This window comes from Rhopalosiphum padi, chromosome 2 (genome assembly GCF_020882245.1).
Source record: "Rhopalosiphum padi isolate XX-2018 chromosome 2, ASM2088224v1, whole genome shotgun sequence".
Classification (NCBI taxonomy): domain Eukaryota; kingdom Metazoa; phylum Arthropoda; class Insecta; order Hemiptera; family Aphididae; genus Rhopalosiphum; species Rhopalosiphum padi.
In genome coordinates, this window is record NC_083598.1 from 67,169,417 (window position 1) to 67,196,713 (window position 27,297).

Genomic DNA, 27,297 nt, shown 5'->3' on the forward strand with positions numbered 1-27,297 from the left:
AGGAAAAAAAAATATTCGAAAAATAATAATAAAATACAGGCATTCAACCAACGACGACCTCGTCTCGAGCGCATATATTACCGCAGGTACTTATATATTATATTATCATGCGTATATAATATAGATAAGTATACACTGCACCGGTGTGGTTGTGTTTTGGCCGATGGACGATGACGAAAAATCCCTTTTCTACATTATACGTACGTTATAATACCCACACACAATCGCGCGTATGTATATTTATCGTATTCAATTTCACGTTATAAGTAGGCTGTTTCCACATTACATATAGGTGCACACCACTGCACCACCAGCAGCAGCAGCAGCAGCAGCAGCTCCTTTCCAAATTAATAGCCACAATATAACCCGGCACCCGGCCATTATCTCTTCCCGGCATCACGAACTTCTCGCTATATAGATAGATACTTATATACACCTATAATGTACACACGTATTGTGGGTAATTACCCACGAGAGAGCACATACGAGTATATTCTTATTTTGTTATTTTTTCTAACCTATTCGTCCCAGAGAAACAACGCTGCAGTTACCTATATATTATAATATGTACCCATGTGTGTGTGTGGATCTCTCCGCAGTCTCATTTCGAACTTTTGCAACTATATATATACCCACCTACACGTACACGGTAGGTAGGTATACTATTATTATTGCGACTACCAAAACACTACTAACAAAATATATGTGCACGCACATATATGTATATACAACGACAACGGAGCGGGTATACATATAGGTATATGGCTATATTATATTACCTTCTCCTATAAATGTATTTATATGTATATATATGTATAGGTACAACAATGTAATAACGTCTAATAACGAAAAAAAGAAAGAAAAAAAATGATAATAATAAAATAAATAATAGGTACAACAACGACAACAACCGCGATGTGTACAGTTCGTGATGCGTGGGCACTAGAAACGACCGTTGGTATGTAAATTTCACCACTAATTAGACTGTATAGCGTATCATTACCCGGAATGCCCATTGGAATACGCGCGCGCGCGCGCGCACACACACACATACACACACATGTATATACGAGCTGCTGCCGGCACGAAAATTATATTGTGCGCCCGTAATACCCACATAAATATATGGGTACACCTACTGCAGTGCGCGAGTGTACGTGTATAATATTGTAGGTATATGTTTACTTTTCACTCGAGAGACTTATTTTATTTTATTTTTCGCGAGGGTCGTCGTCGTTATATTATTAGCTGTCAACTGAGTGTATGGTTTGTGTATACGCGAGGAGGTTCATTGTTGTGTGTATAGTATATATACACATAGAAAAGATTTTATTTCCAATCTTCTTAAAAGATATTTTATACCCAACTCCGAATACCCTCTTTTAGAATTGATATTTTTTTCTCTCTCTGTATATAATATATATAATATATATATATATAATAAGTGTATTTACGGGCAACTGGTCATTTGGAAAATTGAGTTTTTAACCGATCCGACTGTGTACACGCGTACTCATATTATATATATATATATATAGTTAGAATGTATTTAAGGATCAACCGTCCAAACGAAAAGAAAAAACCGTTATCGCACCCCTCATGCCATTCAATCATATAAATATAATGATATAAATTATGTGTGTATGAAATTAGTAGAATAATTCGAGAAAAATGACGACTGACCCAGTTTTTGTTTTTAACAACTCGACTGGGTTTAAGGGACGATAAAAAGTAAGTCCAACTGTAAAAAAGGAAAACGTATAATCCGGAGGATCGTAAAACGCAGTTGGTCGTAAAATGACGTCGTTCGCTCCTAAACCCAGTAGGAAGAGAGTATATACACATATTATGATATATATTATTATATAGACTATCGAGGGAACGCTTATAATTTTTTTTCTAGGAAAAAGTCGTGTGAGAGTGGAAGGACGCGATAAAATTTGAAACAGCGAAATTCGCCCTAGCATAGATACAACGATAAGATATTCATGAAAATAAAAAAATGCAATCTCGTCTCATGAAAACGTGTGTCACTAAATACGTTGCAGCACGTGCGGTTAAACCACATGCAAAGTGCGTTCCATTTTCGTTTCGTCAACTGCGCCGGGGTGTATGATATCGCACACGATCTGCAACGACGGATATATATCTGTGCGCTGAAAATCGATTTAATGACGAAGATTTATTATTAATACGATCGCAGCGTGCATCAACGTTGTTACGGTCTCTTCTCCGCAGGAAACGGATTGAAGCGCGCTTGCGCGTTACGTATGTACTTAAACTATACTATATTATTATATATACGCGCCACGTACACCCAACTCCGGGCCAAGGACTCATTTCAACCAAAACTCGATTCGAGGTCGTTTTTGTAGTATTTTTTTCTTTATGCTTGCGCGCGCGAACTTAACCCAATTACATACATATTACCTAAATATACTAAAATATAGAATATTACTAAAAGCATTTTGATTTGCGGTTTTTATTTAACCATAATATGAGCTGCAGGGATCAGGAGCGCCATTTGAAATAAGAGCAATTTAAACGATAATTGGCCTGCGATAAAATATAAAGAGCCGTTCATAATTTATTATAATTTATAAACGTTGCATTTTTTCATGCTCAAAAATTGACTAATTAACCAAGTGTAAGCTTCGTCATTGCAACGGAATATAATTTAGAGAAGAGTAAAAGTAAACAATTATAATATGTTAATAAACGCACGTATAGAAAAATATACAAGATTATTGGCCTCGTTTAGAATTTAAATGGCGCTACTGATGCCCGCGTAAAGAATATTTATAATAATAAGTATAGGTATATTATTTAATTCAATTTTAGCAAGCGAAACACCCCTCAACCAAACGCCATGTTAGTATATATGTTGTTAATTTGTATATAATATATACCTACTGCAGCGGTGAATGAAGAAGAAAGTGCCTATATATATATATATAATAATATATACACAGGTTTCAAAGCGGAAGTAAATAATAATAATAATAATAATGATAATAATATTTTTAAGTCAACGGGGGTGTTGTCATCGTAGAAGGAAAAAGAATATGCTAGTATTATTTTGTATCACTAATCACGAGAGCTGTAAAATTATGTTATTTACGTCGTTTGTCTGTGTGTGTGTGTAATGTCGGCAAATCGTTATGCTTCAGTCGGTATATATATATAAGTAGGTACCATTAACGTGCGGCCCGCGCAGCCAATATGGCGGCCACTCCGGTGTCGCGTGGAAGTAACTATAATAACGTAAGTTGAAATGAAGAATAAAAAAACTTTGGTCAGCATGCGGACATAAATTATGTATATAATAGTAGGTACTTATTTTAAGCATATATAATACATAATATTCTCTCGTACATATTCCTTAACATACGTGATGATGACGGTTGGTATTGATATTTAGAATAAATATTATATTATATGAGACTAATTTATAAACAAATTGTCTAAACGTTAACGTACCTAGATATACGACTAAGGAAAGTATATTTTAATAAATACCTAATCGATTCAATAATATGTACTTAATATATTTAAGCAGAAAACGAAATCATTTTTAAAAATATATTAAATAAAACTTAATTATTTAATAATACTGCCGTAGTGGTTATAAATCTCGCTATGTGGCGCATTAATCATTGGGTCTGGATCTACTAAAAACAAAATAGCTGGAACATGATAGTTTCCAAAAAACGCGTTTATCGTTCATAACGACCTCCTCCGTAAATATAATAATAATATGTGATATTATAATATAACGACGATGATAGGCTGGGTACGGGTACCTACGTTGCTGTTGCTGCTGTTGCAAGCAACCTTGACAAATCTATCGAGACGGGTTGATGACATTACGCGAGACTACGCGCACACGTCGTTATATTATTATTATAACAGAATTATACGTTCAAAAGTTGTTCGATTGCGAGACATGTGAGATGAAAACATATCGTATAATAATATTATACTATATATAATATACCCACGTAGGAATATACGTATAGCAGGTTTATATATCATAATATACTTAAATGCACGATTAACTAATTTAGAGATTTTAATAGGAGCCGACGCGACCAGAAATCTTCGGATTTTATATTGTGTATCTTTCTTGTATGTAAGTGTGTAGTTGTTAATGTTGTTTGCATTTTTTTAAATTAACTATATGTAAGTAATTATTAAATAGTCATCTGGGTGAGTAATAAAGTCAACAGCATACATTAAACATCATACTAGTAATATATTAAAATGATACTACATGTTATTATACATTATATAGGTACACATAGACAAGTGCTAAAATTTAAAATTGTTCAATTTCGTCGATTATTAAACCGAGCTAAAATAAAACAAAATTAAAAGTAGGTATGTCATATTATAAATTATTGAGTTTATCCTAATTCCTAAGAATATTTTCATTTTCGTTAAATGATAAAAACGTTGGTAAGGATTATATCGTGAATTAATTGTGGTTATTACACGTATATACGAAGATACAAGCTTCGTACATACAAAATCAGTGACACGGTACAGGCAAATTCTTATGATCTTCGTGTAAATTGCGTATGAAGGTTTGAATGTCATTACCGAATAGACGTATGGACGCAAAGAATTTATGAAATATGTATAAAACGAAAATTGCATAGGTACTTTGTGTCGACGGGAAAGCAATAAAAAACGATAATCGTGTAATTAATCTCGAACGTACCGCCATAATTTGTGCGAATACGCTCGACCGCGGATATATAATAATATGAATCCGTGAACCTATATAATATAAAATGATTTATCATATAATTTAGTATATTTTATATATTAAATTTATATAATACGGCGCGGAATATAATAATATATTTATTTTGTTTACGAAAACTGTGCAACACATAACGTCGTTGCATCCATAAATGTATTTATTATTTTGTTATTCCACGAGTTTAAAAGCAAATACACTAGCGCAGAATCAGGTTGGCTATTATAAAATATATATAAGACAAACTTGAGGTGAGATAGCTTATTAAATGTATATACTTAACATGCGGTGTACAATATAATGTATAATATTCAATACTGCAGTATTTTAAATTATGTATGAATTGTACTCGAGAGTAAAATTTTTATGCGTTTCGCAGTATTTATCAAATTTATAAAAACAGTAAACGGATATAATATGTAGGTACCAAAATATTGATTTTTATTTTGCATTTTAATACAAAAATGTATCGTACAAGAATCCCCAGATCTTATGTAAATGAGTTGACAAGTATATGTATGTGATGGAGTAAGACTAAATAAGTATTGAGTGGCTAATATATTTATAATGTATGTGGATAAGTATTCGTAAATAATATATATATATATATATATGTATATAATTGTATATGTAAGCGTATGGATAGTAAGTAGATAAAATTATATTACTCGATAGAGAAGCGATGTATACAGTGTTAGAGGAATAAGTTATGTTATATTATGCATTCATTTAGTGTATATCTACATACATACATTATAGGTTAGTTTGTTAGTGTATAAAAAAATAAAAATGTGAAAATCCAGTGTTAATAATTATGTATCATTTTTATTATTATATTATTCGATCTATTATACACACAATATATTATAATAATATATAGTGTTGTATAGATGGTTATAGGCGGTTATTATTATGCGTACGTGTCTGGGGCAAAATGGTCTTACCGGCGCTGGTCCTAGACTTATTTCTGGAAGACGAGGACGAGGAGTTTTTCATGGCGTTGGTGCCGGGCGAATGGCATGAGGACGAGGGGTGTTTGGCGGGCGAGAAAACGGCGGGAGCGATAGCCGAATGGTGGTGATGGTGATGGTGATAGGGATAATGGGTGTAGGACGACGAGGACGTCGGGGCGGCGGTGCCGGCGGCCGGTTCGTGTTGACCGCCGCCGCCGCCTCCGCCTCCGAGGTGGTGATGATGGTGGTTCAGGTGGTACGCGTTAAACGAGGACGAGGCAGACGTCGAGCTGCCGGGCGACGTGGCGCCGCTCGACGACGAGGTACCTTCGCGCTGTTTGGACGACGAGCCACCGGCCACCAGCATGGACGGCTTCACGTCCTGGACTCCAACGCCTCCGCCTCCGCCACCTCCGCCACATCCCTGATGGTTGTCCGGGTGCAGGAACACTCCCATGGACGCTATGGAGTAGGCAGTGGCTGCAGCAGCCGCCGCGGCCGCCGCGCTGTTCGAAGACGACGACGACGAGGACGAGCTCGTGGCCGTCGTCGTGGCGGTGGTCATCGAGTCGGGCGTGCTGTCCTTGGGCGGTGTCGGCGGGAACGTGAACATCGGATGTCCGCCGCCGACGCCGCCGCCACCGTTGTTGCCACCACCTCCGCCGGAATGTTGCATGTCTTTGGACGAAGAGGCGACTGCCGATGGCGAGTCGTCTTGCACTGTTGGCGACGACGAATACCAACCGCCCCCGGGCGACGACGATTGCATTTTGGTGTCCAACTGGTTGTTGCCGTTGTTGTTATTGTTGTTATTGTTGTTGTTGTTGCCGCCGTTCAACCAGGCGGCAGCCGGATGAGAAAAGTGAGATGGCCTACACATGTTTCTCGACGATCCTGTAACAATAAAATGTGACAAATATATTATACAGATCGCTGTTTTTGTCGAAAAAAAAAATCACAGTATCTTCCTCTACCGGGAACATATAACGATATATTTATCGTATATTTTATCGTTCATCAAATCGCCGCGGAATTATGCCCGCGGAAGAGGAGTTATCATAATGTTATAATGTTTGGAAATTAGCACGATGCCAGTTAAACATAATTGTACAAATAACGTTCAGTTAAATCATGTGTTAATATTTCGATCGTACCTATAATACAATAACAACTTCAGTTTTTGCATTGGCGGTAAAGAGGTAAGAATATGTATTAAATTAAAATCACCATCTATCGTACCATTTATCGAAGCATATACCTATACGCATCACAGACATATTTTGGTAAATATTGTTATACTTATAACGGGCTTAAACATTATTTTTAACCGGCGTTGTGCAAAAAAAAATCCTTATAGGTATTATAATATATACGCACATAATACCGATGCGTATATATGCATAACAAAATCGCGGGGTATCGCAATTTATGCGTTTCGCAGGCTCCAGCGCGACACTCAATCGGCGCATGCATATTAAGTGCATAACATACATTATATATACATATAGTAGTCTGCATTTAGGTTTATATGGGTGAGGCAGCCTCAGGATCACTGTCTGTCTGTCTCTCTCGCCAATCTAACTTTAACCATACGGCTGTACGGCACCAGTCACGTTATATACATGTACTGTATGTATAATATATATATATATATATATATATATATATGTTTATGTACACATAAAGTAGCTTGTACCTGTCAATAATACATCAGTGCCGCGCGTGTGTTACGTTATTGGCTATATTTTTTTTATTTCTTCCGCTGAAATCGATTTATCGCGATGCCATTGCCCCTAGCCACGCGTAATCACAGCTACACGCGCGCGCCATTCACCGTTTAAGTAGGTACCTACACACCATCGTTTACGTAACGAAAATAATATATAATATTATACTATTTATACTGCACAGGCATTAATACACTACAGCAAGTGGTGGACATTACACACGGCCGGTACATAAAATTACACTAGTGGCTAGTGCGTATACACCCGTACACGACGACGACAATGATGATAACGTTGAGAGCGTCACTGGTAACTCGTCTCAGTCATCGTCGTCTTCAGCCGCGGTTGACTATACAGTATACACTAATTATAATAATATATAAATATCATTACACAACTACAATTTAGTATCAAGTTGTAATGATATATATATATTATTATGCGACCCAAAAGGAATCGTTTGGGTCAAACCTGTGCCACATACTATACAGGGTGTGCCAGAAACGTGCGTCGATCACAGCCTCTGGCCCTCATCCAATTATGGAAAATAATAATAATAATAACGACGATATGACATATACGCGCGCGCAATATTATATATTACGTGCGGTACGAGTGTATGCGACCTCTTTGAAGATGGGCGGCCACAGATAGAGGGCTAAGTTGTTATTCGTTCACACGCGTGCGCATAATGCACATTTCGAAAAGGAAAAATGCCAAGAGAGGCTGAGAGAGAAAGAGATAGAGTAAAGAGGGCCACAGCGTGTGTGTTATCTACGCCATCGAAACGCGCACGTGAAAATACGGCCAAAAGTCCACGGGAGAGGACAAAACACGATTGCGCCCTTCAGAAGAGCGCGAAACGTTTATACAGTTGTTTAAACACAACAGCGAAAATCCTTTGATGTGATCTGTGAGCTCACTAATGACATATTGTCCGTGTTATCGTATTATTATCAATTTTAATAAAGGTAATGTTTGTATGTATAAACGATCCACAGCAAAGTTGTGATAGACTCATGGTTCTAAAAATTGGTAAATAGGTAAACAGGTAATCCAATATCAGAAAAGAACCTAGAAGTCAATTTTTACATTTTGTATAACAAAAAAAGGTTCACATTTTAAAAAGATTTGTTAGCTCAAAAACAGATATTGTATAAAATATTGATAAAATATATATTATGATTTAATATAAGTAATCTTTGTTCTATATTTGGTTAAAAACCACCCTAATAAGTATAGTAAAAACGTGTAGTCAAAACATTTTTAAACAGAGTTTAAAACAGGGCTAATTCACTGGCATAATGGCATTATTAAATTTGTCAAAGCGAACGCGGTGCAAGATCATTTGATAATTAATAAAATCACTCTATTTGTAATTAGGTAAATGTACTGCATAAAACTTGTTTTTCGGTTTATAGTTAGTACCTATAGTATATTTTATAATCCAATGATATATCTGATAACGACAAAATGATTATGATATTGTGTTACGCGAAGAATAGTTTCAATGAGGTGGATATGTGGAGGGGGACACTCGCACTGATCGTGTGAAATTCTCGCAGTTTTCATATATAGCATCCGATTAATAATAATAATATTCCGAGTTCTGACCGCTCAACGTAAGACCGCCGCGTTGGTAATGTAATATTATTTCGGTCGATTAACCAACGACGTTGGACAGATTATAATAAAATAATATGAATATTATTCTTCGAAAACGAGCAGCGTGTGTGATCACACCAACATAAAATACTATTAGATTTAAATTTTTTAAACGTACGTCATATCGTGTTAGTAAAAAGGACGACTTCGTCGTGTACGGCGATTTCGTGTAAATCGATAAAATGTGTGTTTAGAAATTAATACCCGTGTCGCTTTGTTCAGACGATCGATCACGTACACAACGGAACAACTATTTATGGACACCTCCCAATAACGTACACTATAATAATATTATATTATATCAAAGCAGGTACTATGTATTGAAAAACGAGTTCTCGCCTCAAACAACTGGCGCATTCGTAATGCGAATATTATATATATTATATTATAACGCGTTATATATTTTTAATTTATCGAATTTTCTAAACCACCTGTGCGTACTAGTATTCGAATCGTGTACTTGTGCGTAATGTATGTGTGCATGCATGTGTGTGTGTGTGTATGTGTGTGTGTAATGTGTATGTATGAATCGTGAACATTTTCTATATTATACACTTTTATTACTCTGTTTCGTAATTAACCGTCTCTGCGCGCCGTAGTTGTATTTTTTTCTTATTCGACGTGGATAGCTATGTTTTTATGACAATAAAAATACGTTTTATTATTATTATTATTATTTTTTTCCTGTGTAATGGACTTTTATCATAGTATATATATTTATGTATATGCGTAACTATAAGTACTCGTAAGTGATAGTAAAATCGAGAAAGTCTGGTGGACAGTATATTTTTATATATATCTATATATACTCATCGGGATTCTAATGATCATGTCGAAGTTAAAGACTACACAACCGTATACAAGGTTGGTAAATGTATTTTCGTGACATTATCAATCGTTTATATTATAACGGTTAACGATTTTTCGAAATGCGCCGCACATAATATAGGTAGTAGGTACTACAGTAGGTAGTTATATTCATTAGTAGTGGTTATCCGCGGGCGTTAGTTACATTTAGGTATTATAGACGTATAGTTAGTAAAAATGAACACAAATACATTTTAATACGATAGCACTATATTATAAAATAGTAAGCATGTTTAGTACGCAAACAATACAAATTATAAATAATCCATTTTTAGAATTTAATTTCTTTATTAATTATTAAGGACAAGAAAAAAAATTAATAACAACCCAACGACCGGTGTCGGTCAATAATTTCAAGGAATACTCCGCACTTTAGTGTTTATAAATTTTAATCTGCATTATATACAAACGAGAAAACAGGTGAATCGCTGCACCGGGCCTGCAATTTGGAGGTATCCAGGTATACGAGACGACTAAATATATATTACGTGCTTGGAGGTTGGACAGGTGAAGTCGGAAAATTGTCACTAATGACGCGTCTTGCACACACGCACACACACATGTGTGTACACATCAAAAACCGTACACGCGTACGTCGTATAATAATGAAGAAGAAGTGACGGCGTCGGTTCTACTCGTACAACAACAAAATAATAATAATAAAATATATATACTCATAATGCGTACAATATATCTGTCGTTTGGTCTTCATTACGTGAGAAATTGGCGATTCAAAGCGCGGACCGGCGGCGTAGGATATATCGAGAAGATGTCATGCGCCACATATTAAAAAGTCGTTTATAACTCGCGCGATATGAAGTCTAATAATAAAAATAATATACTACCATACACTGTCGGTATGCATACTATTATCGAAAGAAAAAATATTCGAAAATAATAATATAATAATATGATATTAATATAATATACAATAAATAATATTGATAAAAAAAAAACCATTCACACTGACGCTGTCGGTATTAAAACGCGCGCGCACGTCCGTTTTCAATCTCGTGTATATATACTTACGATACCGTATAATAATATACTATTTATATATATTTAAACACGTAGATAGGTGTTGTACGCATGTGTGTCGAAAAAGTATCAGCTCGCCTGATCGCCACTGCGGGCCGCGCGTCGGACACTTATTTTGGCTGTCAATTTACTAATTGAGTCTTTGGACGCGGCGCACAAAGACCGTCTGACCGGACGGGTGCTGTTGGTGCTGCCGTTGAGCTGGACGACGAAGACCTGCAGGAGGTGGAGCTGAGGTGAGAGAGAAAGAATGAGCAAGAGAGACATTTTAGGGGGAAAATAATAAAAAAAAAAAAAAAGGAGCGTACAGTTTTGACACGCGCGCGTCACTCTCGGGGCCTCGGTCCATTAGTCAAATTAGCTACCGCCCGCCGTCGTCTACACACATATATATGTATATATATATATAGCCATGTATACACAGACATAGACACACACGTACATAAACATAATATATTATTTATATATAAATATGTGTGTGTGTGTGTGTGTGTGAGTGAGTGTCTGTGTGTCTGTAACGCCAACACTCGCCTCGGGTGCACGCGGAGAGAAATAATAATAATAATAATACTAAACCCGAACCCGTAATATATCACACCCCGTGTGTCTGCAGGTCCTACAACTGCAGCAGCGCCCACGCGCGTTCTTGCAGTACATATACGCAGCGCGTGTATATATAGCTGGTGCTACAATGATATTGTGTCCTATACCGAGCTATACGCCTATAGTAAAGGATAAGACTCGTCCGTGCGTGATGTATGATAATAATGATAACGATAATAATAATATTTATGATAATAATAGCAGTATATAATATTATGTTTGTGATGAAACGCGCGCGCGTGTGTATGCCTCTGCGACGATTTGTAATGTAATCGAATTTTCTTTTTCTCAGAGCGGAAATAATTTTTTTTTTTTTTTTTTTGTTTAACCGATTCGGAGTTTATATTATTTACATCATATATAGATCAATAAAAACAAAAAATGTATAATTTCCTTTTTTCCGGTCGATACGACTTTGGCGGGTTTTACATATAATATATATATATATATGAACATACACAAACACATGCACGCACAAAACATTTGTTTAGGAATTCGAAGCTGTCAAACGGAGAATGATTCGAACTTCCTGAAGAATAATAATTTGTATTCCAAACGCCTATGCGCTCTTTTAGACGCGCATAAACCGGTTGTCATATACCCCTTACGATCATGATATTATATATTGTATGGTATACCTATGTATAATGTGTTATTGGTCCGGCGTGGTTATTGTACATAAAATATAGGTACTAGTTTTTTTTTTTAATAATACATATATGTATAGTTTCATTTTTTCAGCTATAGAATTAATTCAGAGCTAAAAAAAAATAACTATACGGTCCAATGCGAATTATATTTTATGTATGCACGCGTGTGATACGTCAGACATAGTATTATTGTATGTACAATGAGATACCCGTATTGGAAATATTAATTAATAACTAATAATAAGCAATCCGCCGAGAAAATTTAATTTTTATTTTCGCAAATACATACACAGGTAACCAATTTCCAGTATTACAGGCAAATGTCTCTTTTAATTGTTAATTGTACCATTATATTACGATTGTATATATTATTATTACTATTCGCACCACCGAGTGGGTGAAAAATCCTTGAAAGATATTTGACAACAATAATAGAAGAAAAAAAGTAGATAGATACCTATAAGCGTCCATTATATTAGGTATGCTTTTTTCAACACGAGACAATAGGAAAAAAATACGCCATAATGTGTCTCGAAAATCAAAATACAAATTGCATATATTTATATATATATATATATCGTTGATGCGAACAGAAAATGTCCTCCGCATAAATATTGCTTGTATAATGTATACTTATATATATATATATTATGAACCTACAATGCTAACGACACAAGGTTTGCAACGAAAATAATATTTTTTTATTGCACACGAAATTTACTCAGATTTTACCTTTACATATAAATCAGTGAACCTCAGTTTTTATTCAAATCAATATAACATATGCTTACACATTGCAAATTAAGATAATATATTTTATACGCAAAATAGGATTATACATTGTCGAATTAAGATTTATTGAACAACCAAATAAAATTAAAAGTAATATAACCAGGAAAATCAATGGATTTTAATTTTAACACTCATTATACCTATATGTAATAATTGAACATGATATAATAATTATTCCCAGTTATATAAAATCATAGACTTTTTCGAAAAGACTGTTCAAACTGTGCGTCATCTATATAATCATATTCTATAATCAGTCAAATTAAATACAACACACGTTTAAACCAAACATAAATCCGACCAGTATAGCAGTTAAGTCCACATATAATGAATATTATATCGTAGGTTTATGCGAAAAACGCTAAATATAAGTATAATATTATAATTTATAATATACACGAATTTACAATTCTACCAGTTCCATCGGGTCTTGCGGGCCACCACGTGCACGTGCCATCACGTTCTACCTTCTACTATTATAACGACGCCGAAACGAAAGACGGTACCCCCCCACCCGCCCTTCATATGAATTTTGCGTATATTATACTCGAAACACAACTCGCACACACGCACACACGTCGGTAGAACACACAGCATCTCCGGGCGGCTATACCTGTTTTACTCAACGACAACTTACAGCAGTGACATAATTTTCAATTCTACTCTTTTTATTTTTATTATTATTATTTTCCCGCCGCGTATATTATACTCTTGTAATAATTATTAATGCGCGCGCGCCTATATGGTAGTATAGTTATGTGTATATACGCGTTTATATATTGCTATGTCCGTTGTGTCAGTCGAGTAACGCGCGCGACAGAGAGAGGAAAGAAACCGCCGCCGCCACCGTCCGATGGAAATAATAATATAATATTATATATGTACATGCAAAGCCTACGCCCTTCGTGTTGGCGCGATACACACAACGGGCGCGCGGGCCAACCGCGAACCGCACGCGATATATATTATTATGTGTATCTGTATATATATATATATGCCTGCGCGGCCGACAAACGTCGTGGAAATTAATAATAATAATGAAAATAATAAATGCATATTATAAACGGGTACGGGAGTAAAGAAAAATTGTAAAAAACACGACGTGTGCGCACAATATTTACGACGTATCGCGCGGACAAAGGTGCCGAAAAAAACGACTCGACGTCGCCCGTTCTTGTGAAAAATAAATAAATAAAATGAAATATTACGATATAATATACGACGCGCTTGGGTGTATGCACATACAATATTAATATTATTATTAACTTATTTTTATTATATATATATATATATAACATGATATTACATTTACGTATCTCTACCTCTGCATTTGCGAGAAGAAAACAAAAAATAATAACAAGGATACATTTTAAACGCGTATATATCAAACCGAATTGCTATATTTTTTAAATGCATTATATACAATATTGTGAGCGTACATTATAAGTATAAGTAATAGTGATAGAAGATACTAAATATGTGTGTGTGTGGAATAGTAGCCGCCGAAAGAAGCGCGGGGCGTTTATTTTTTCGTCGGCGACGGTATTTCCGGCCATGTTCAAATTGATTTATAATTCAAATAACGACCAAAAGGTGCCACAGTCTCACGATCACAACAATGGGCCACGCATTCCACACGAACCGTACGAGCCGCCGTTCGTTGTTACCACCTTCGGCATTGTTTTTATTACATCGCATAATATACATACAAAATATACGTGTAGTGTACCTATCTATATGTATACATAAAAATGTATAATATATACATATAAGTGTAGTTATCAAACGTTGGTCCGGTCGAGTTTTAGCGCGTGCAATGCCAATCCGATTGATATAATTTCGGCCAAGAAGCAAAATCATACCTTTACTTTGCAAGTCAAAACAGATAATTATTCGGTAGACACACAAATGAAACTAATTGGGTCAGCCGATTTAGAATACGGATTAACGAGGTATTGTTTATTTCAGAGTTTCTTCGCCGACGATATTTACAATTTATTATTCGGCCGTTGCCACCGCGTGACGTTATTTATATAGAATTATAATATATAATATTTATATAACGTGTACAATATATAGTCATAATACCTAAACATAACATTATCATGTGTGTTTATTGTACGTATTGCGTTCGAGGACACATTGCGAATTTTGCCGGCGCTTTCCTTAAATATTGCACACGACGCGCGCCGATTTGTGCTAGCAGTTATGACACACATCGGCCGCGATACACATACAGTATATACACACATATACCCATAGATATAATACTATTATTATGTAGCTGTAAATCGTTAATTAACACTGGAAGCAGTCCCCCGCCACCGCCGTTTCGGATAATCATAATAAACATAAAAATACAGGTATTTTGTTGTTTATTTATTTTTTTGAACTAATGATCAAACACCCAAGGACCTCCTCGATACTGCTGCACATTATAAGAAGGTCGTCACTCGTCGCTTACAATTTAATGTATACACTTGATATAGTATAAGTACGCGCACGCACACTATAGAATATACACTATACACGTGCATTAGATATATTATATATATATGTATATAGGTACACAGGTACACTTGTAATTAAAGTAGGTACGTTGGTACGCGTACACAACGTGTTCGAACGCAAATAACCATAGGTGTACCTATATAATATAATAATAATATAATATAACTAATATTGAATTATTGACAATAATAATATAATAATATCAATATTGTGGTATATGGTTTATGTATTATTATACAACCAATGGCAGTATAATATTATAATTATATAATTATAATATTATATTTTGTTTCACCAAGCGGAAGGCTATTTGATGAAAAAAATTACACGTTATAAAATGTTAGTATCCATTTCGTGAAAACATATCCACTTGGTGAAATTTTTAAATATTTCACCAAGTTGAAAAAAACGGTTTCCATTTTATGAACTGGATAATTTTTCATGAAATGGACAATTTCATCAAGTGGATGCGACACGCATATGTATTTATATGTAAGTACGTGTGTCATATAAATAACAATAAATACTCGAGCGATATTATTCTACTAATTAATAAGCATTTTTCGTTTTTTGTTTCTTTCACAGAAGTCCAAAAAACGAGTACAAATATATTTTGTATTATATTGAAACATTGCGGGCAAAACAAACGCCATTTTGAATGTAGGCATGTAAATGTCATGGTATATTTAACACGTCACAGTAAAATAACGAAAAAATAATATATTAAGTATATACCAGCGACGTGAAAATTATAAGCTCCGCATTATCTATAAATCGTGCGTTTCAGAGTGTAGACGACAAGCGAATTGAGTGCGTACAAAAGTATAGGTACCTATATATATATATTATAAAAAGAAACCGCGAATAGAGTGAAAACAAAAAAAAACCTTCGAGTAAAAGTTTTTGCGAAAGTTTTCACGCGAAATTAACTTACGGCCAGGGGGATATTGTTATTACATGATAAAATATATTATTAATATTGTGACGCGTAGGAATTGTTTTATACATTATGTGCAGGCCGTGGCAAGGTAAAATTTTCCGTCACGGTTCTCTATATTATAATATAATTATCGTAGTGTCGGGATTTCGGTATAATAAACAATATAAACTACGGGAAAGTCGGTGCGTTGCACGTACGCACATCTCAAGTCCAACTGTGGTGCGTATAAAAATGCAGTAATGTTAAATCGCTGAAATAGGACATATACCTATATTATATATGCATGTTGATGTATGCGTATGTAAGTTATGTCGACGACGTTCGATACGAAAATTATACACACGCCAATGATATAGAAATAGGATTTTCAAAATTGGCCATGGTTTTGTCGGGAATTGTGGGATGAACCTAACTATTGACAACGAGTAAAACTGCGCTCTGGCCCCTAAACGCTGCGAACTAAACGTAGCACACATTGAATGTTCAAACACACGACGGAATAAATTGAAAAATCAACGCGTATAACAGCGAGCTTTAGTCGATGGTAGGTACCACGGTACACGCGACCGCGGTTAAAACCACTGCAATATTGTCGTTGTTGTCGTTAATATCGCGGTACGTGGATGAAATAATGATTACGATAATAAATATCAGTATATATAGTTGGAAAGACCGTACTTTGTCACGGCCCGTCCGACCGGGGTAACTCTCGACGATGATATTGTGAGCGCAAGCCCGCTCGAGGGAATTTTATGCATAAAAATATCAGAAGAGACGCACATCAAAACGTCACATTATTATTATCGTCGTCGTTGTTATTATTATATGCGTCAAGTCGTCGCCGTCCCGAGCACTCTCCCTCTTCTCCGGACCTCGACGACGGAACCCCCCCACCGAAGCTGGGACCCGGGCACCGTCGGGACCGACCAATCGCGTACCGAGCGTATTCGGGGCGGGAGGTACGTGCGCGCGGCGCGTAACGAGACCGACGGATAGGAATGTGCGCGCCGGACTGTCGCGGTCGCGCGCGACAAATGCCGCACTCGGACGACACGTATTATTATTTATAATATTATATTGTGGAAAAAAACTCAGAGAGACGTGCGGCGGCCGCGTTCTCGTCGGAGTGAGAGCGAGCCGGTTGTGCCCCTTGGGGACCGGTCGATTAATCAACCGCCGCCACCGCCGCCGCCGTGCGTGGAGCGCGGTTCGCGCGCGCGCGACGACCCCGTTTGTTGTTTTGTCTCCGCGCCCGGTCGACGACGACGTTGGCTGATATTTTAAAACATTGTTACGGTGCGAACGGCGAATATTATCAAAAAAAAAAAAAAAAAACGCATATCTATAATATAATATTATCGATTTTATCAAATGTAAAATTTTGGAATTGTCGTTAATGTATTATATTCGGTTTTGTACCATACGTCATCTATATAAACATGTAATTTACACATCACATCGTCATATAGGTAGGTACATGACCGCCCAGTCTACTACAGATCGGATATAATAATAAAATGCATAAAATCAGATGATAACCGTATAATAATATACTAAAAGGTCTGGGACTCGAAAAATTTGCTTATTTCTTTGACTTGACTTAAAATTTAGCAGTGTTATAAAAATGTATGTCATAATGTTGATATATACGATATTCTTATCATTTTAATTTCTAAGATATAATTAAAATTGATTATTTTGCTAATTTATATGTTATTTTAATTGTCGGTGTTTTAAATTTCAAACCCTAGACTAATAATATATTATTCACATATGCAGATGGCACGGAGACATTAAATTATTTTTGGATGAGAAAACATGAAATCTGGTCGGAAAATATGACACGGACGACGGGTGCTATTCATTTTCAACATTACACGTTTCCCGTATACCTAAATATTATTGCGGGAAACAACGTAGTTGAACACATTGTTCAAGCACAACACGTAAAAAAAGTTTATTTGGTTTACCGACTGTAAATTGCAGTAATTTTATCGGTTTGTCAAATCGGTTTTTGTAAAACATCGTACACCTACTATATAATTATAAAAATAATATTCGTACACCTATAATAGTTTACCTACAGTATATATATATTATTATGTATTATATAATAATATATACTCAGCAACAGATTGACTTATGCGTACTTCAAAAGATGCTAAACACAACGATTACAACCGTGTTAATAACATTAATATGTGTAGTTGTTTTTTCGACAATAAAAATTGTTCTAGTATAAGAGTTCAGCTATTTTACGTATTCTAGCCACGGGCACTGCCGAAGGAATAAAAAAAAACGATGGCGATACGTTCATTGCTGCAGTGATATGGCTGGTGGTTTAGGTATATATAGCTATGTATAGGTACGCATTTATATATATATATACGAATTTAAACGCCTCTATATCCATGTAAACGCCGAGTGAGCGTTTTATTTTATTTTTTTTAGAACAATTTTGCTGAGTATATTGTATGTTATACATATAAAGACGGGTTAGCCATTTTATATATAGTTGTAGGTAAGAACGTAGTAATACTATATTATACCTATCCATGGAGTCTTATAAAGTGTATATTATGTATATATTCATCATGCCGCGAGTTATTATTATTCAGGACTCGAGCCAAGAACAGCGTGTGTATATTATATAGAATGAAAAAGTGTCGTTTTTTTATAAGTATAACGTCTGTGGCAGACCAATCATGCGCTGAAGCAAAAGTCGCGCGATCGATGATGATGTTACATACGATATAATATTGACAATATTGTACATTTGTACGTAATATGTTCCTAAGCATTAAGTAAGGTAGGTACATATGCAAAATGTATGCGACGACGAAAATAAGTTATAATCAGTCAGGACATTCACTCAGTTGATATTATAATATGGTATTGTTTTGTACAGTGCATTTTGCTGTATATACCGAATACAAGCGTGTAAGTGTATATAATACATTTATTTCATTATTATTTAAATTCGGCGCGACACGGCGGATCGATCACGATGAAATTAGTTCCGCCGCCGGTCGGAATATATATATTATACGCGTATATGTATATTATAGGTAGGTAGTAGGTACTTATTATATAGTATATATATATATACATATAATAATACTTGCATTGCACAAAACGAGCCGTGTATTTATCCATAATTTACAAGTGAAAAAAAGGATGTAATATAATGTGACAGATTCTTATCGCGAGTATACTTTTTCATATTTTCATTATTATCGGGTAAGAGCCAATTTTATAATGAGAACCCCGTGCTGCACGGTATCCGGTGCGCGCATGCAGGCCTGACCGGAAAGAGTGCAAGAACATTGCGTTTCGTCTGCATGCATAGTTTTTTTATAAACCTACATGCGCGGGAGCCGGGGAAAAAATTAGCCCGTTATTATGATATAAAAATTATTTTTTATTAGTCATGTATGCAGTGTTTGTAAATAGGTGATAGGTACAGTAGATACAGGACGTTATGTCGTTAATTCTACATAATATATAGGAAAATCTGTTCGAAAGAGCCCAACAATTTTTCATCGTGACCTATATCGCACATCGCCGTTTTATTGTATAATATATCGCGTACACCCGATTTGTAAAAAATAAAAAATATAGATCTCGTATCACGAATTTATAAATATTAAAAAAATCACATCTGCTATAGGATCATTGCTCTCGAATAAAATATCACAGTACATATTCAATAACAAAAATAATACGATTTATAATTTGACTTACATTAAGTTGTACATTTTTCAAATTTCACCGCTGAAATTATTTTAATGCATATTAAGAATTTGGGTTCCTAAAGCTTAATAATTGTGCTCACACTGACCAACTCTACAGCCTGTACATATATTATTATAATACAGATACGTTTAATATCATATTTTGGTTCACTGTGTTTAAACACGTTTGTACTGTATATATGATAAACGAAATGTGATATTTTTCCTTTTCGGTCGACCATATGCTATCTGTACCAGTTATAAACATAGTAATAATAAGAGCACTACTCGCGATGTACTATAATGTCCAGGGATAATTCTACGGTCCGAACGCGTTTCTTACCGGATTCTCGGTTTACGCTTACAAATTACCGATTCCGCGGTGGTACAATAATACACACACTGAGCGCGGCGGCGGCAACGGAGGAGGCGAAAAAAAAATTTAATACGTGTAATAATAATATTGACGGAATACGAAACGAGAACGACCTCTGAATCTGGAAATTACAAAGCGATCGCGAGCCGTTAATTATGCCCGCGGAGCGGTTTTAAATGAAACGCTGCACTGCAGTAGAGCGGGCGCGCGTTATACATAATATTGATATAATAATGCAGCACGGCCACCGCGGAGGAGGGCCGGTCGTGTAGCCGTATAATATACAGAGTAGAAATAGGTAATGTTCTAAAAACGGTGTTTGTCGAACACAATGAGGGACGGACGGACGAAAAAAATCACTAAATCATATAGAGTTTTTGGAAACGAAATTCCGGTGCATATTATAGGATACGTATACGTATATATATATATATATATATTGTGTGTATACAATTTGGTGGAACGTTGATGATCGGGTGTCCTTAGAAACAAAAAAAAAAACAGCGCTCTGCACATATCATACTTATATAATGTACACGCCGTGTACATCACATCACAATGGTGCAGTATATACACCGCGTATAATATTATATTATTATAATAATACATTATATATTATATACGGCACGCATATATTATTATTATTGTTATTATTATTATTATTTTCTCTCGGTCGTTTTTTCGTCGTGTTTTTTACTATATTATTGCGGGTTAATGATAGCCATATATACATAACGACCGACTGTCGGCTTGCGTGTGTATGTGTGTGTGTGTGTGTGTGTGTGTGTGTGTGTGGTGGTCAGCCAGGTGTAAAGAGTCAGCGCCATCATCAAGAGTATATATATATATACTGTGTGTGCTATCTCGTCCATGACTGTATGCCACCATAAAATATAAATCCTTGGCGTCGGCGGCAAAGCGTTTTCCACGGGCGGCGTGTGCGTGCGTGCATGGAAAACGACAACGCGGTCGTATGATAGTATATATATACCTAGATAATAAAATATTTAAGGCTGTGTACATCGCGGGCCGGAGTCGAGTCTCGGGACACTATATATTTACCTATGTATTAAAATATATATAATAGGTATAATACCAGCAGTGTATTTGCGGTGTGTCCATACCATGATACGCGTTTGCCACAGCAAATGTATTACAGTGTTTCACTTTCTACACTTGAAAATTACCCAATGTCCGGTTAATAAAATACACACACACACACATATATATATATATTAATTAATAATGAATGAGAAGACCGTTAAATTGTATACCGCAGCGAATAAACAACACGAAACGCGCTATGTATCTACGTATTAGTATAATATGTTTGTGCGCATTATTCCGATATTCATGTTCTAATAACACACATAGGCGGCCGATATAAATATATGTATATTGTATTATTGTGCCGGACTATATTCAATGAGGCTTTGTTTTTGCAAAGAAAAATAATGATCGATGTGGCAATAATAATACCAATACGTGTTCAACAGACAACTGTAGGTACCCCTACCCCATACAGACACTCCTACCTATATTATAGTTGTATAATAGCGATGTTGCAGCGTTGTCGACGGGAGGAATATGGCGAGCGAATTAGGACTTGGGCAACGTGCGCGACAATTAAGTTGGGAACATTGCACTGAACTGCTTCGAGACTTCATAACAGTGTAACTGTTTGTATTTATAACTTACCTATAATTTAAATATATTGCTTGTCTTACTATAATAATGTATAGATTACAATTATTTTATTAATGATTCATTTCAAGTATAGGTACTTAGGGGTATAAACAAGTATTATTAGGTATTCTATAACAAAGATAATTCAATGGATACTAAAGTGATTGAGGGTGAAAAAGACTCGTATAAAGTATTTTCTGCACAAAGCCGTTGTACGAATACCGTCTGCAGCAAGTTAGTCCGACAAATCCGCGAATCACAATAAAAATAATAAGTGTTATTCCGTTTTACTGTTAGAGGCGAGTAGGCGAGACGCAATCAAAACGGACATAATAGGGGAGAGGTCTGTACTCTGTATTACATGGTATATATACCTATAAAATAATATTATTATATTAGCCACAAGGACTGCACCACTGCAATTACGTATACTGCGACGTTAAGATATAAATTGTATACGTTTTCAAGATAACTGCAATCATTAAATAGTCATAAATACCAAAAATAATGATTAAGTTTTTTTTAAATAACGAATATTATACCCTTACGAAACTTTTAATGTTACGATAATGTGATTTTAGCAATATTTTTCGTAAAAATTACTTCAATGAGCGCGCGGTTGCTAGAAAACACCGTACACTGGACACATTATTCCTCTAATAATGTAAACGGAAAGTATTTTTTATTCGAATCGTCAAAACAAAAAAAAAAACCATTTACCGAAATTCGACAAGACCATTTTATAAAACACTAAAAATATACGTTTTTCCAGTGCAATAGTCGCAGTTCAATGATGAGGACTTACCGTGCGACGACGTCGGCGGAGGTGGTGCGAATGGCGAGTGGATCTGCTGGTGATAGTAGCGGGCGGTAACGGTGAGCGAATCGCGGTGATACGGCGCCGCGGCAGCGGCTGTGGCCGCCGCTGCAGCCCGGTGATGATGGTAGTCTCTGGCTGCGGGGTGAGCGTCCAGCGCGCTGACGTGGTGATGAGCGAAGAACGAGTTCATGTGATCAGACATGTTGTCGGCCACCAGAGGCTCGTCCCGGCACGACGACGACGACCCGGCCGGTGTCTCGTACCAACTCCGGTGATGCGGATGATGGTGGTGGTGATGATGAGCACCGGCACCGCCGACCACTTCCATGCCGGCAGCCATTTCCATGCCGCTTTAAAGTGCTCGCGCGGCTGTGATATGCTGCAAACCGAAAAAAAACGAAAATCAATTATTTTTTAATATAATTGTAATACTTTGTTGTACACGAAATCCCATAGTTTATTCTTAGAACCGTGTCTATTGGGTTGGGGAAGGGGGGGGGGTGTCATACCCCCTCGGTTAAATTCTGCAATTGTGCGAACCAATTTCGAGTTTCACGAAAAGTATTATAAAAATATACTTTTCTCGTTAATTTTCAATATGACTTTTGGCGATCTTTGACAATCGTTCGTCCCCAGAAGTCTAATTATAGATTTTATTGATTCAAAGAAACGCGTTTTCGCCGAAATTTGCTAAAATTACTAACCCAATATAATAATATATGTTCCAGGGCCTTTTCCTTAAAATTAAATACATCGATGGCTTTAAGGTTGTACTAACATCCACGTTATATTCACTTTAAGACTAAACGAATGTGAAACTACTTTATAAGAACTCCAAGTGAAGTTTCTCAAAATTAACTCAATTAGCTTATTCACAATATCAATGAAAATATCGCCGATATTCAAAAACAGAGATAATTTATCACTGTATTCTAATGAACACGCGGGAGAGCATATTGCGCGGGGGCCAACGGATAAACCTATATTGAGTAGTAAAGTATCTAAACAATTAATATTATAATAAGAATTTAATCAAATATTTATACACTTTAATACGTTTTCTCGTAAATTACCAGATATTCGGCGATTTACAAACACAAGAACGGCGGGGGATTGTAACATTTCGACGTTCGCTTTCCCCGCAAATTGCTATGTACCTACGCATATTATAAGAGTGAAAAAATTATAATAATAATAAATACGTGTATTTATCATACCTATTTACACGCGATTTAAAATCTAAAACAGCCGTTCCATTTACGCACTCGCGGATATCCATATTATAGTATATATCTTAACGAGATCTGATAACGTAATTATTACAATTAACCGCGGCCAGTCGAGTTCGTCGCAATCATAATTTTCATTTCATAAGTACAGGAGGACTGCGTTTATACACTGTACAGTCCTACAACTGCAGACATTCAACGCCTTGCACGACTGAAGACTACATTCGCCAAAGGAAAGTGTTTTAGCAATAAAGTAATAATAATATGAACCTTCTACTTATGCTCATCATAAATATAATATATATAAACGAATCGGTTCATTTAACGTAAGATTCATTATTTCTGAAAAAATTTTTGAAAATGTTTTTATTGCATAATAATAATCGTTAAAAAATAAATAAATCATTAGAAAATATTAAAAATATTTTTACTTTAATAGTTTTTGAAATAATATATATGTCCTATATTAAACTAAATATCACCCAGTACTTAATACTTATTGCCTTATTGGTATAAAGGTAAATTAGTGTTTTTAGTTTTCATCGGTAATGTAGATCATTATAACGATTACAGCGGTCATACACGCGTGATGATTTTCATAAGTACCCACAGGAATTTTCTTAACTATACGAAAAACCCTAAGATTTACCAACACACAAAACGGGCAGATACCAAACTATAATACAAACCCGCCGAAACCTCATATAGGTAGTTGAAGCATATGCCAGTTGTCTTCAACATACCCTCGTATTAAATACGTGGTTAAAATATCACACCAGACGTAAAATAGGGAAGATAAATATGTAAATAAATTAAGATAAAAAAAAAAAGAAGAGAATAAAATGCAATATTTATAATAATAAGCAGTACAACGCAATTTGTCAAAAAAAAAGTTGGATAATGTTAATATGTTTTATTTATTTAGTGTGTTTGTTGTAATAGACTAAATATATTTTGACAAATTATAATGTAAATTGTTATTTATTATTACAAATATATTGTATTTCTTATTCTGTAATCGTATTTTAATCATGTATAATATCATGTTTTGGGAAATATTGGTACATTTGGTTGAGGGAAACTGGTACAATCTTAAAGACAGAAACTGTTAACCCGTTAATATTATTGTACCCAACTACCCGAGCATAAACCCAAGTTTATTTATTATTATCATATAAGTTTAAGTACAGGCATATTAAATTTCCTGCATCACGTTCGAGGGTCATATCCATACGTCCCGTTTATTATATTATATAATATGTGATGCGAATATTATACACCTTGTACTAATAATAGTCATAGCGAAGTAAATTAACTTGTACGCGAAATTACGTAAATCGTATTTATATATTAAATTATGTACTTATATGTATATATTATATTAGTGTGCGTACTCATGTAAGTTTGTGTGTGTGAGTGTGTACCTGCGAACACTAGAACATTAATCATTGCGCGTGTTTGGAATTCAAGGTGCCCATTGTTCGATGGGAATACAGTGGGAAAGACGATAAAACACACGATTTTCAACATAAGAAAAAATAATAAAAAAAAAATTTCGCGGCTACGTATTTTAATTGGAAAACAACAGGCGCCCGAACGTTGACAATGATGAGAGCACGTACATAATATAATATACCTAATAATAATAAATGCATTGCTGCAGTATACTAAATTGATACGATAATGCATGCCATACGTGAATTTTAATTTATAATAGTAATATATAAATAATATGTTTTTTTGCGGGGTTGATATCATTTGAAAAAACTGATCTATAGTTATAGTCACTGCATCAACATATACAATTTAATTTTTTTCTCTATATAATATATATAAATTTATAAATTTATATTTTTGTTATTCTTGTAATTATAATATCTTAACTAAATTAGTTTGGGCCAAAATTTTGAATTATGTTCAACAATAATATAACATCATATATTATGTGTTTAACTTAACAAGTGAACATTTTTTATCATCGTTATTGTTATTATTTTTGTTATTAAAAGTAATATCATATAAAGTACATTGCAAATATAAGGTAGGTACACCTAAGTTTATAATTTAATATACAAGGTACATGACGATACCGCGGTACAATCGCAATTGTTAGTAAATATATCGTATGGCTCACATTTTTGCATAATACACACACATAGGTATAGGAAGTGCCTATAGTCGATCGTAATAATATTATAAAAGTATAGTACCTACCTATACCTATATGTACGGGCTGCTGCAGATATCATATAGGCCGAAATAAAAATAAATAGGTATATCCAAGGGATAAGATAAACCTGATTGAAACAAAGATATTGCGGATATTTATGGAGGTCTTTTGCAATTTATTCTAAATGCCGTATACAGCGTGCACGCTAAGTGGGCTAATCTTCTTTCCACATAAGGACAGACACCTGTAGCCACTATTGTTGGGGATACTCGGTATTATATTATATTTATATATAAGTACTCCTACGATGCATTTATACATACATATTATATATATTATTATATTATATACGCAAAACGGGAGGTAATTGGCTGCTGCTGCTGCTGCTGCACCCTGAACACATGTATATATATGCTCAGAGATTTGCCGTAATATGTGGATGTCACCAATAAACAGTTGTTATGACGTAGGGGGCAAGCTATTATACATGAAAAGCATCGACGCTACATGGGGCAAATACTTATTATATTATACATCGTTATTGGTATATATGTATGATATTGCATAAAACGTATTGTACAGAGTTTAATTTTGAGGGACCACCGCTGTGAATTTTGATACGAGTCAATATATATATATATATATATAAGTACAATTGGTACATATTATATGTATGTACAATCTGTATAATATGCTATATGTGTTATATATATGCATCTACTATTAAAATGTGTAAACGTTTACAACAAAAGCTGTTCCATAGAAAATTAT

The 27,297-nt window shown here is 35.2% G+C and overlaps 1 protein-coding gene across 2 annotated transcripts in view; it reads right to left on the reverse strand.

The window, feature by feature from the left end:
* The window catches only part of LOC132920127 (GATA-binding factor C), a 57,170-nt gene that overhangs the window by 26,551 nt on the left and 3,322 nt on the right, over positions 1-27,297 (reverse strand). The window contains exons 2-3 of one of the 2 annotated variants that reach the window (XM_060982233.1): positions 23,113-23,506; positions 6,046-6,612 (exon numbers count right to left, since the gene is read on the reverse strand). In XM_060982233.1, coding sequence (XP_060838216.1) covers positions 6,046-6,612; positions 23,113-23,473 — 928 coding nt within the window. In that variant the 5' untranslated portion in view covers positions 23,474-23,506. Of the gene's footprint in view, positions 1-5,709; positions 6,613-23,112; positions 23,507-27,297 lie in introns of both variants that reach the window. The other variant, XM_060982232.1, reaches the window with a different exon arrangement.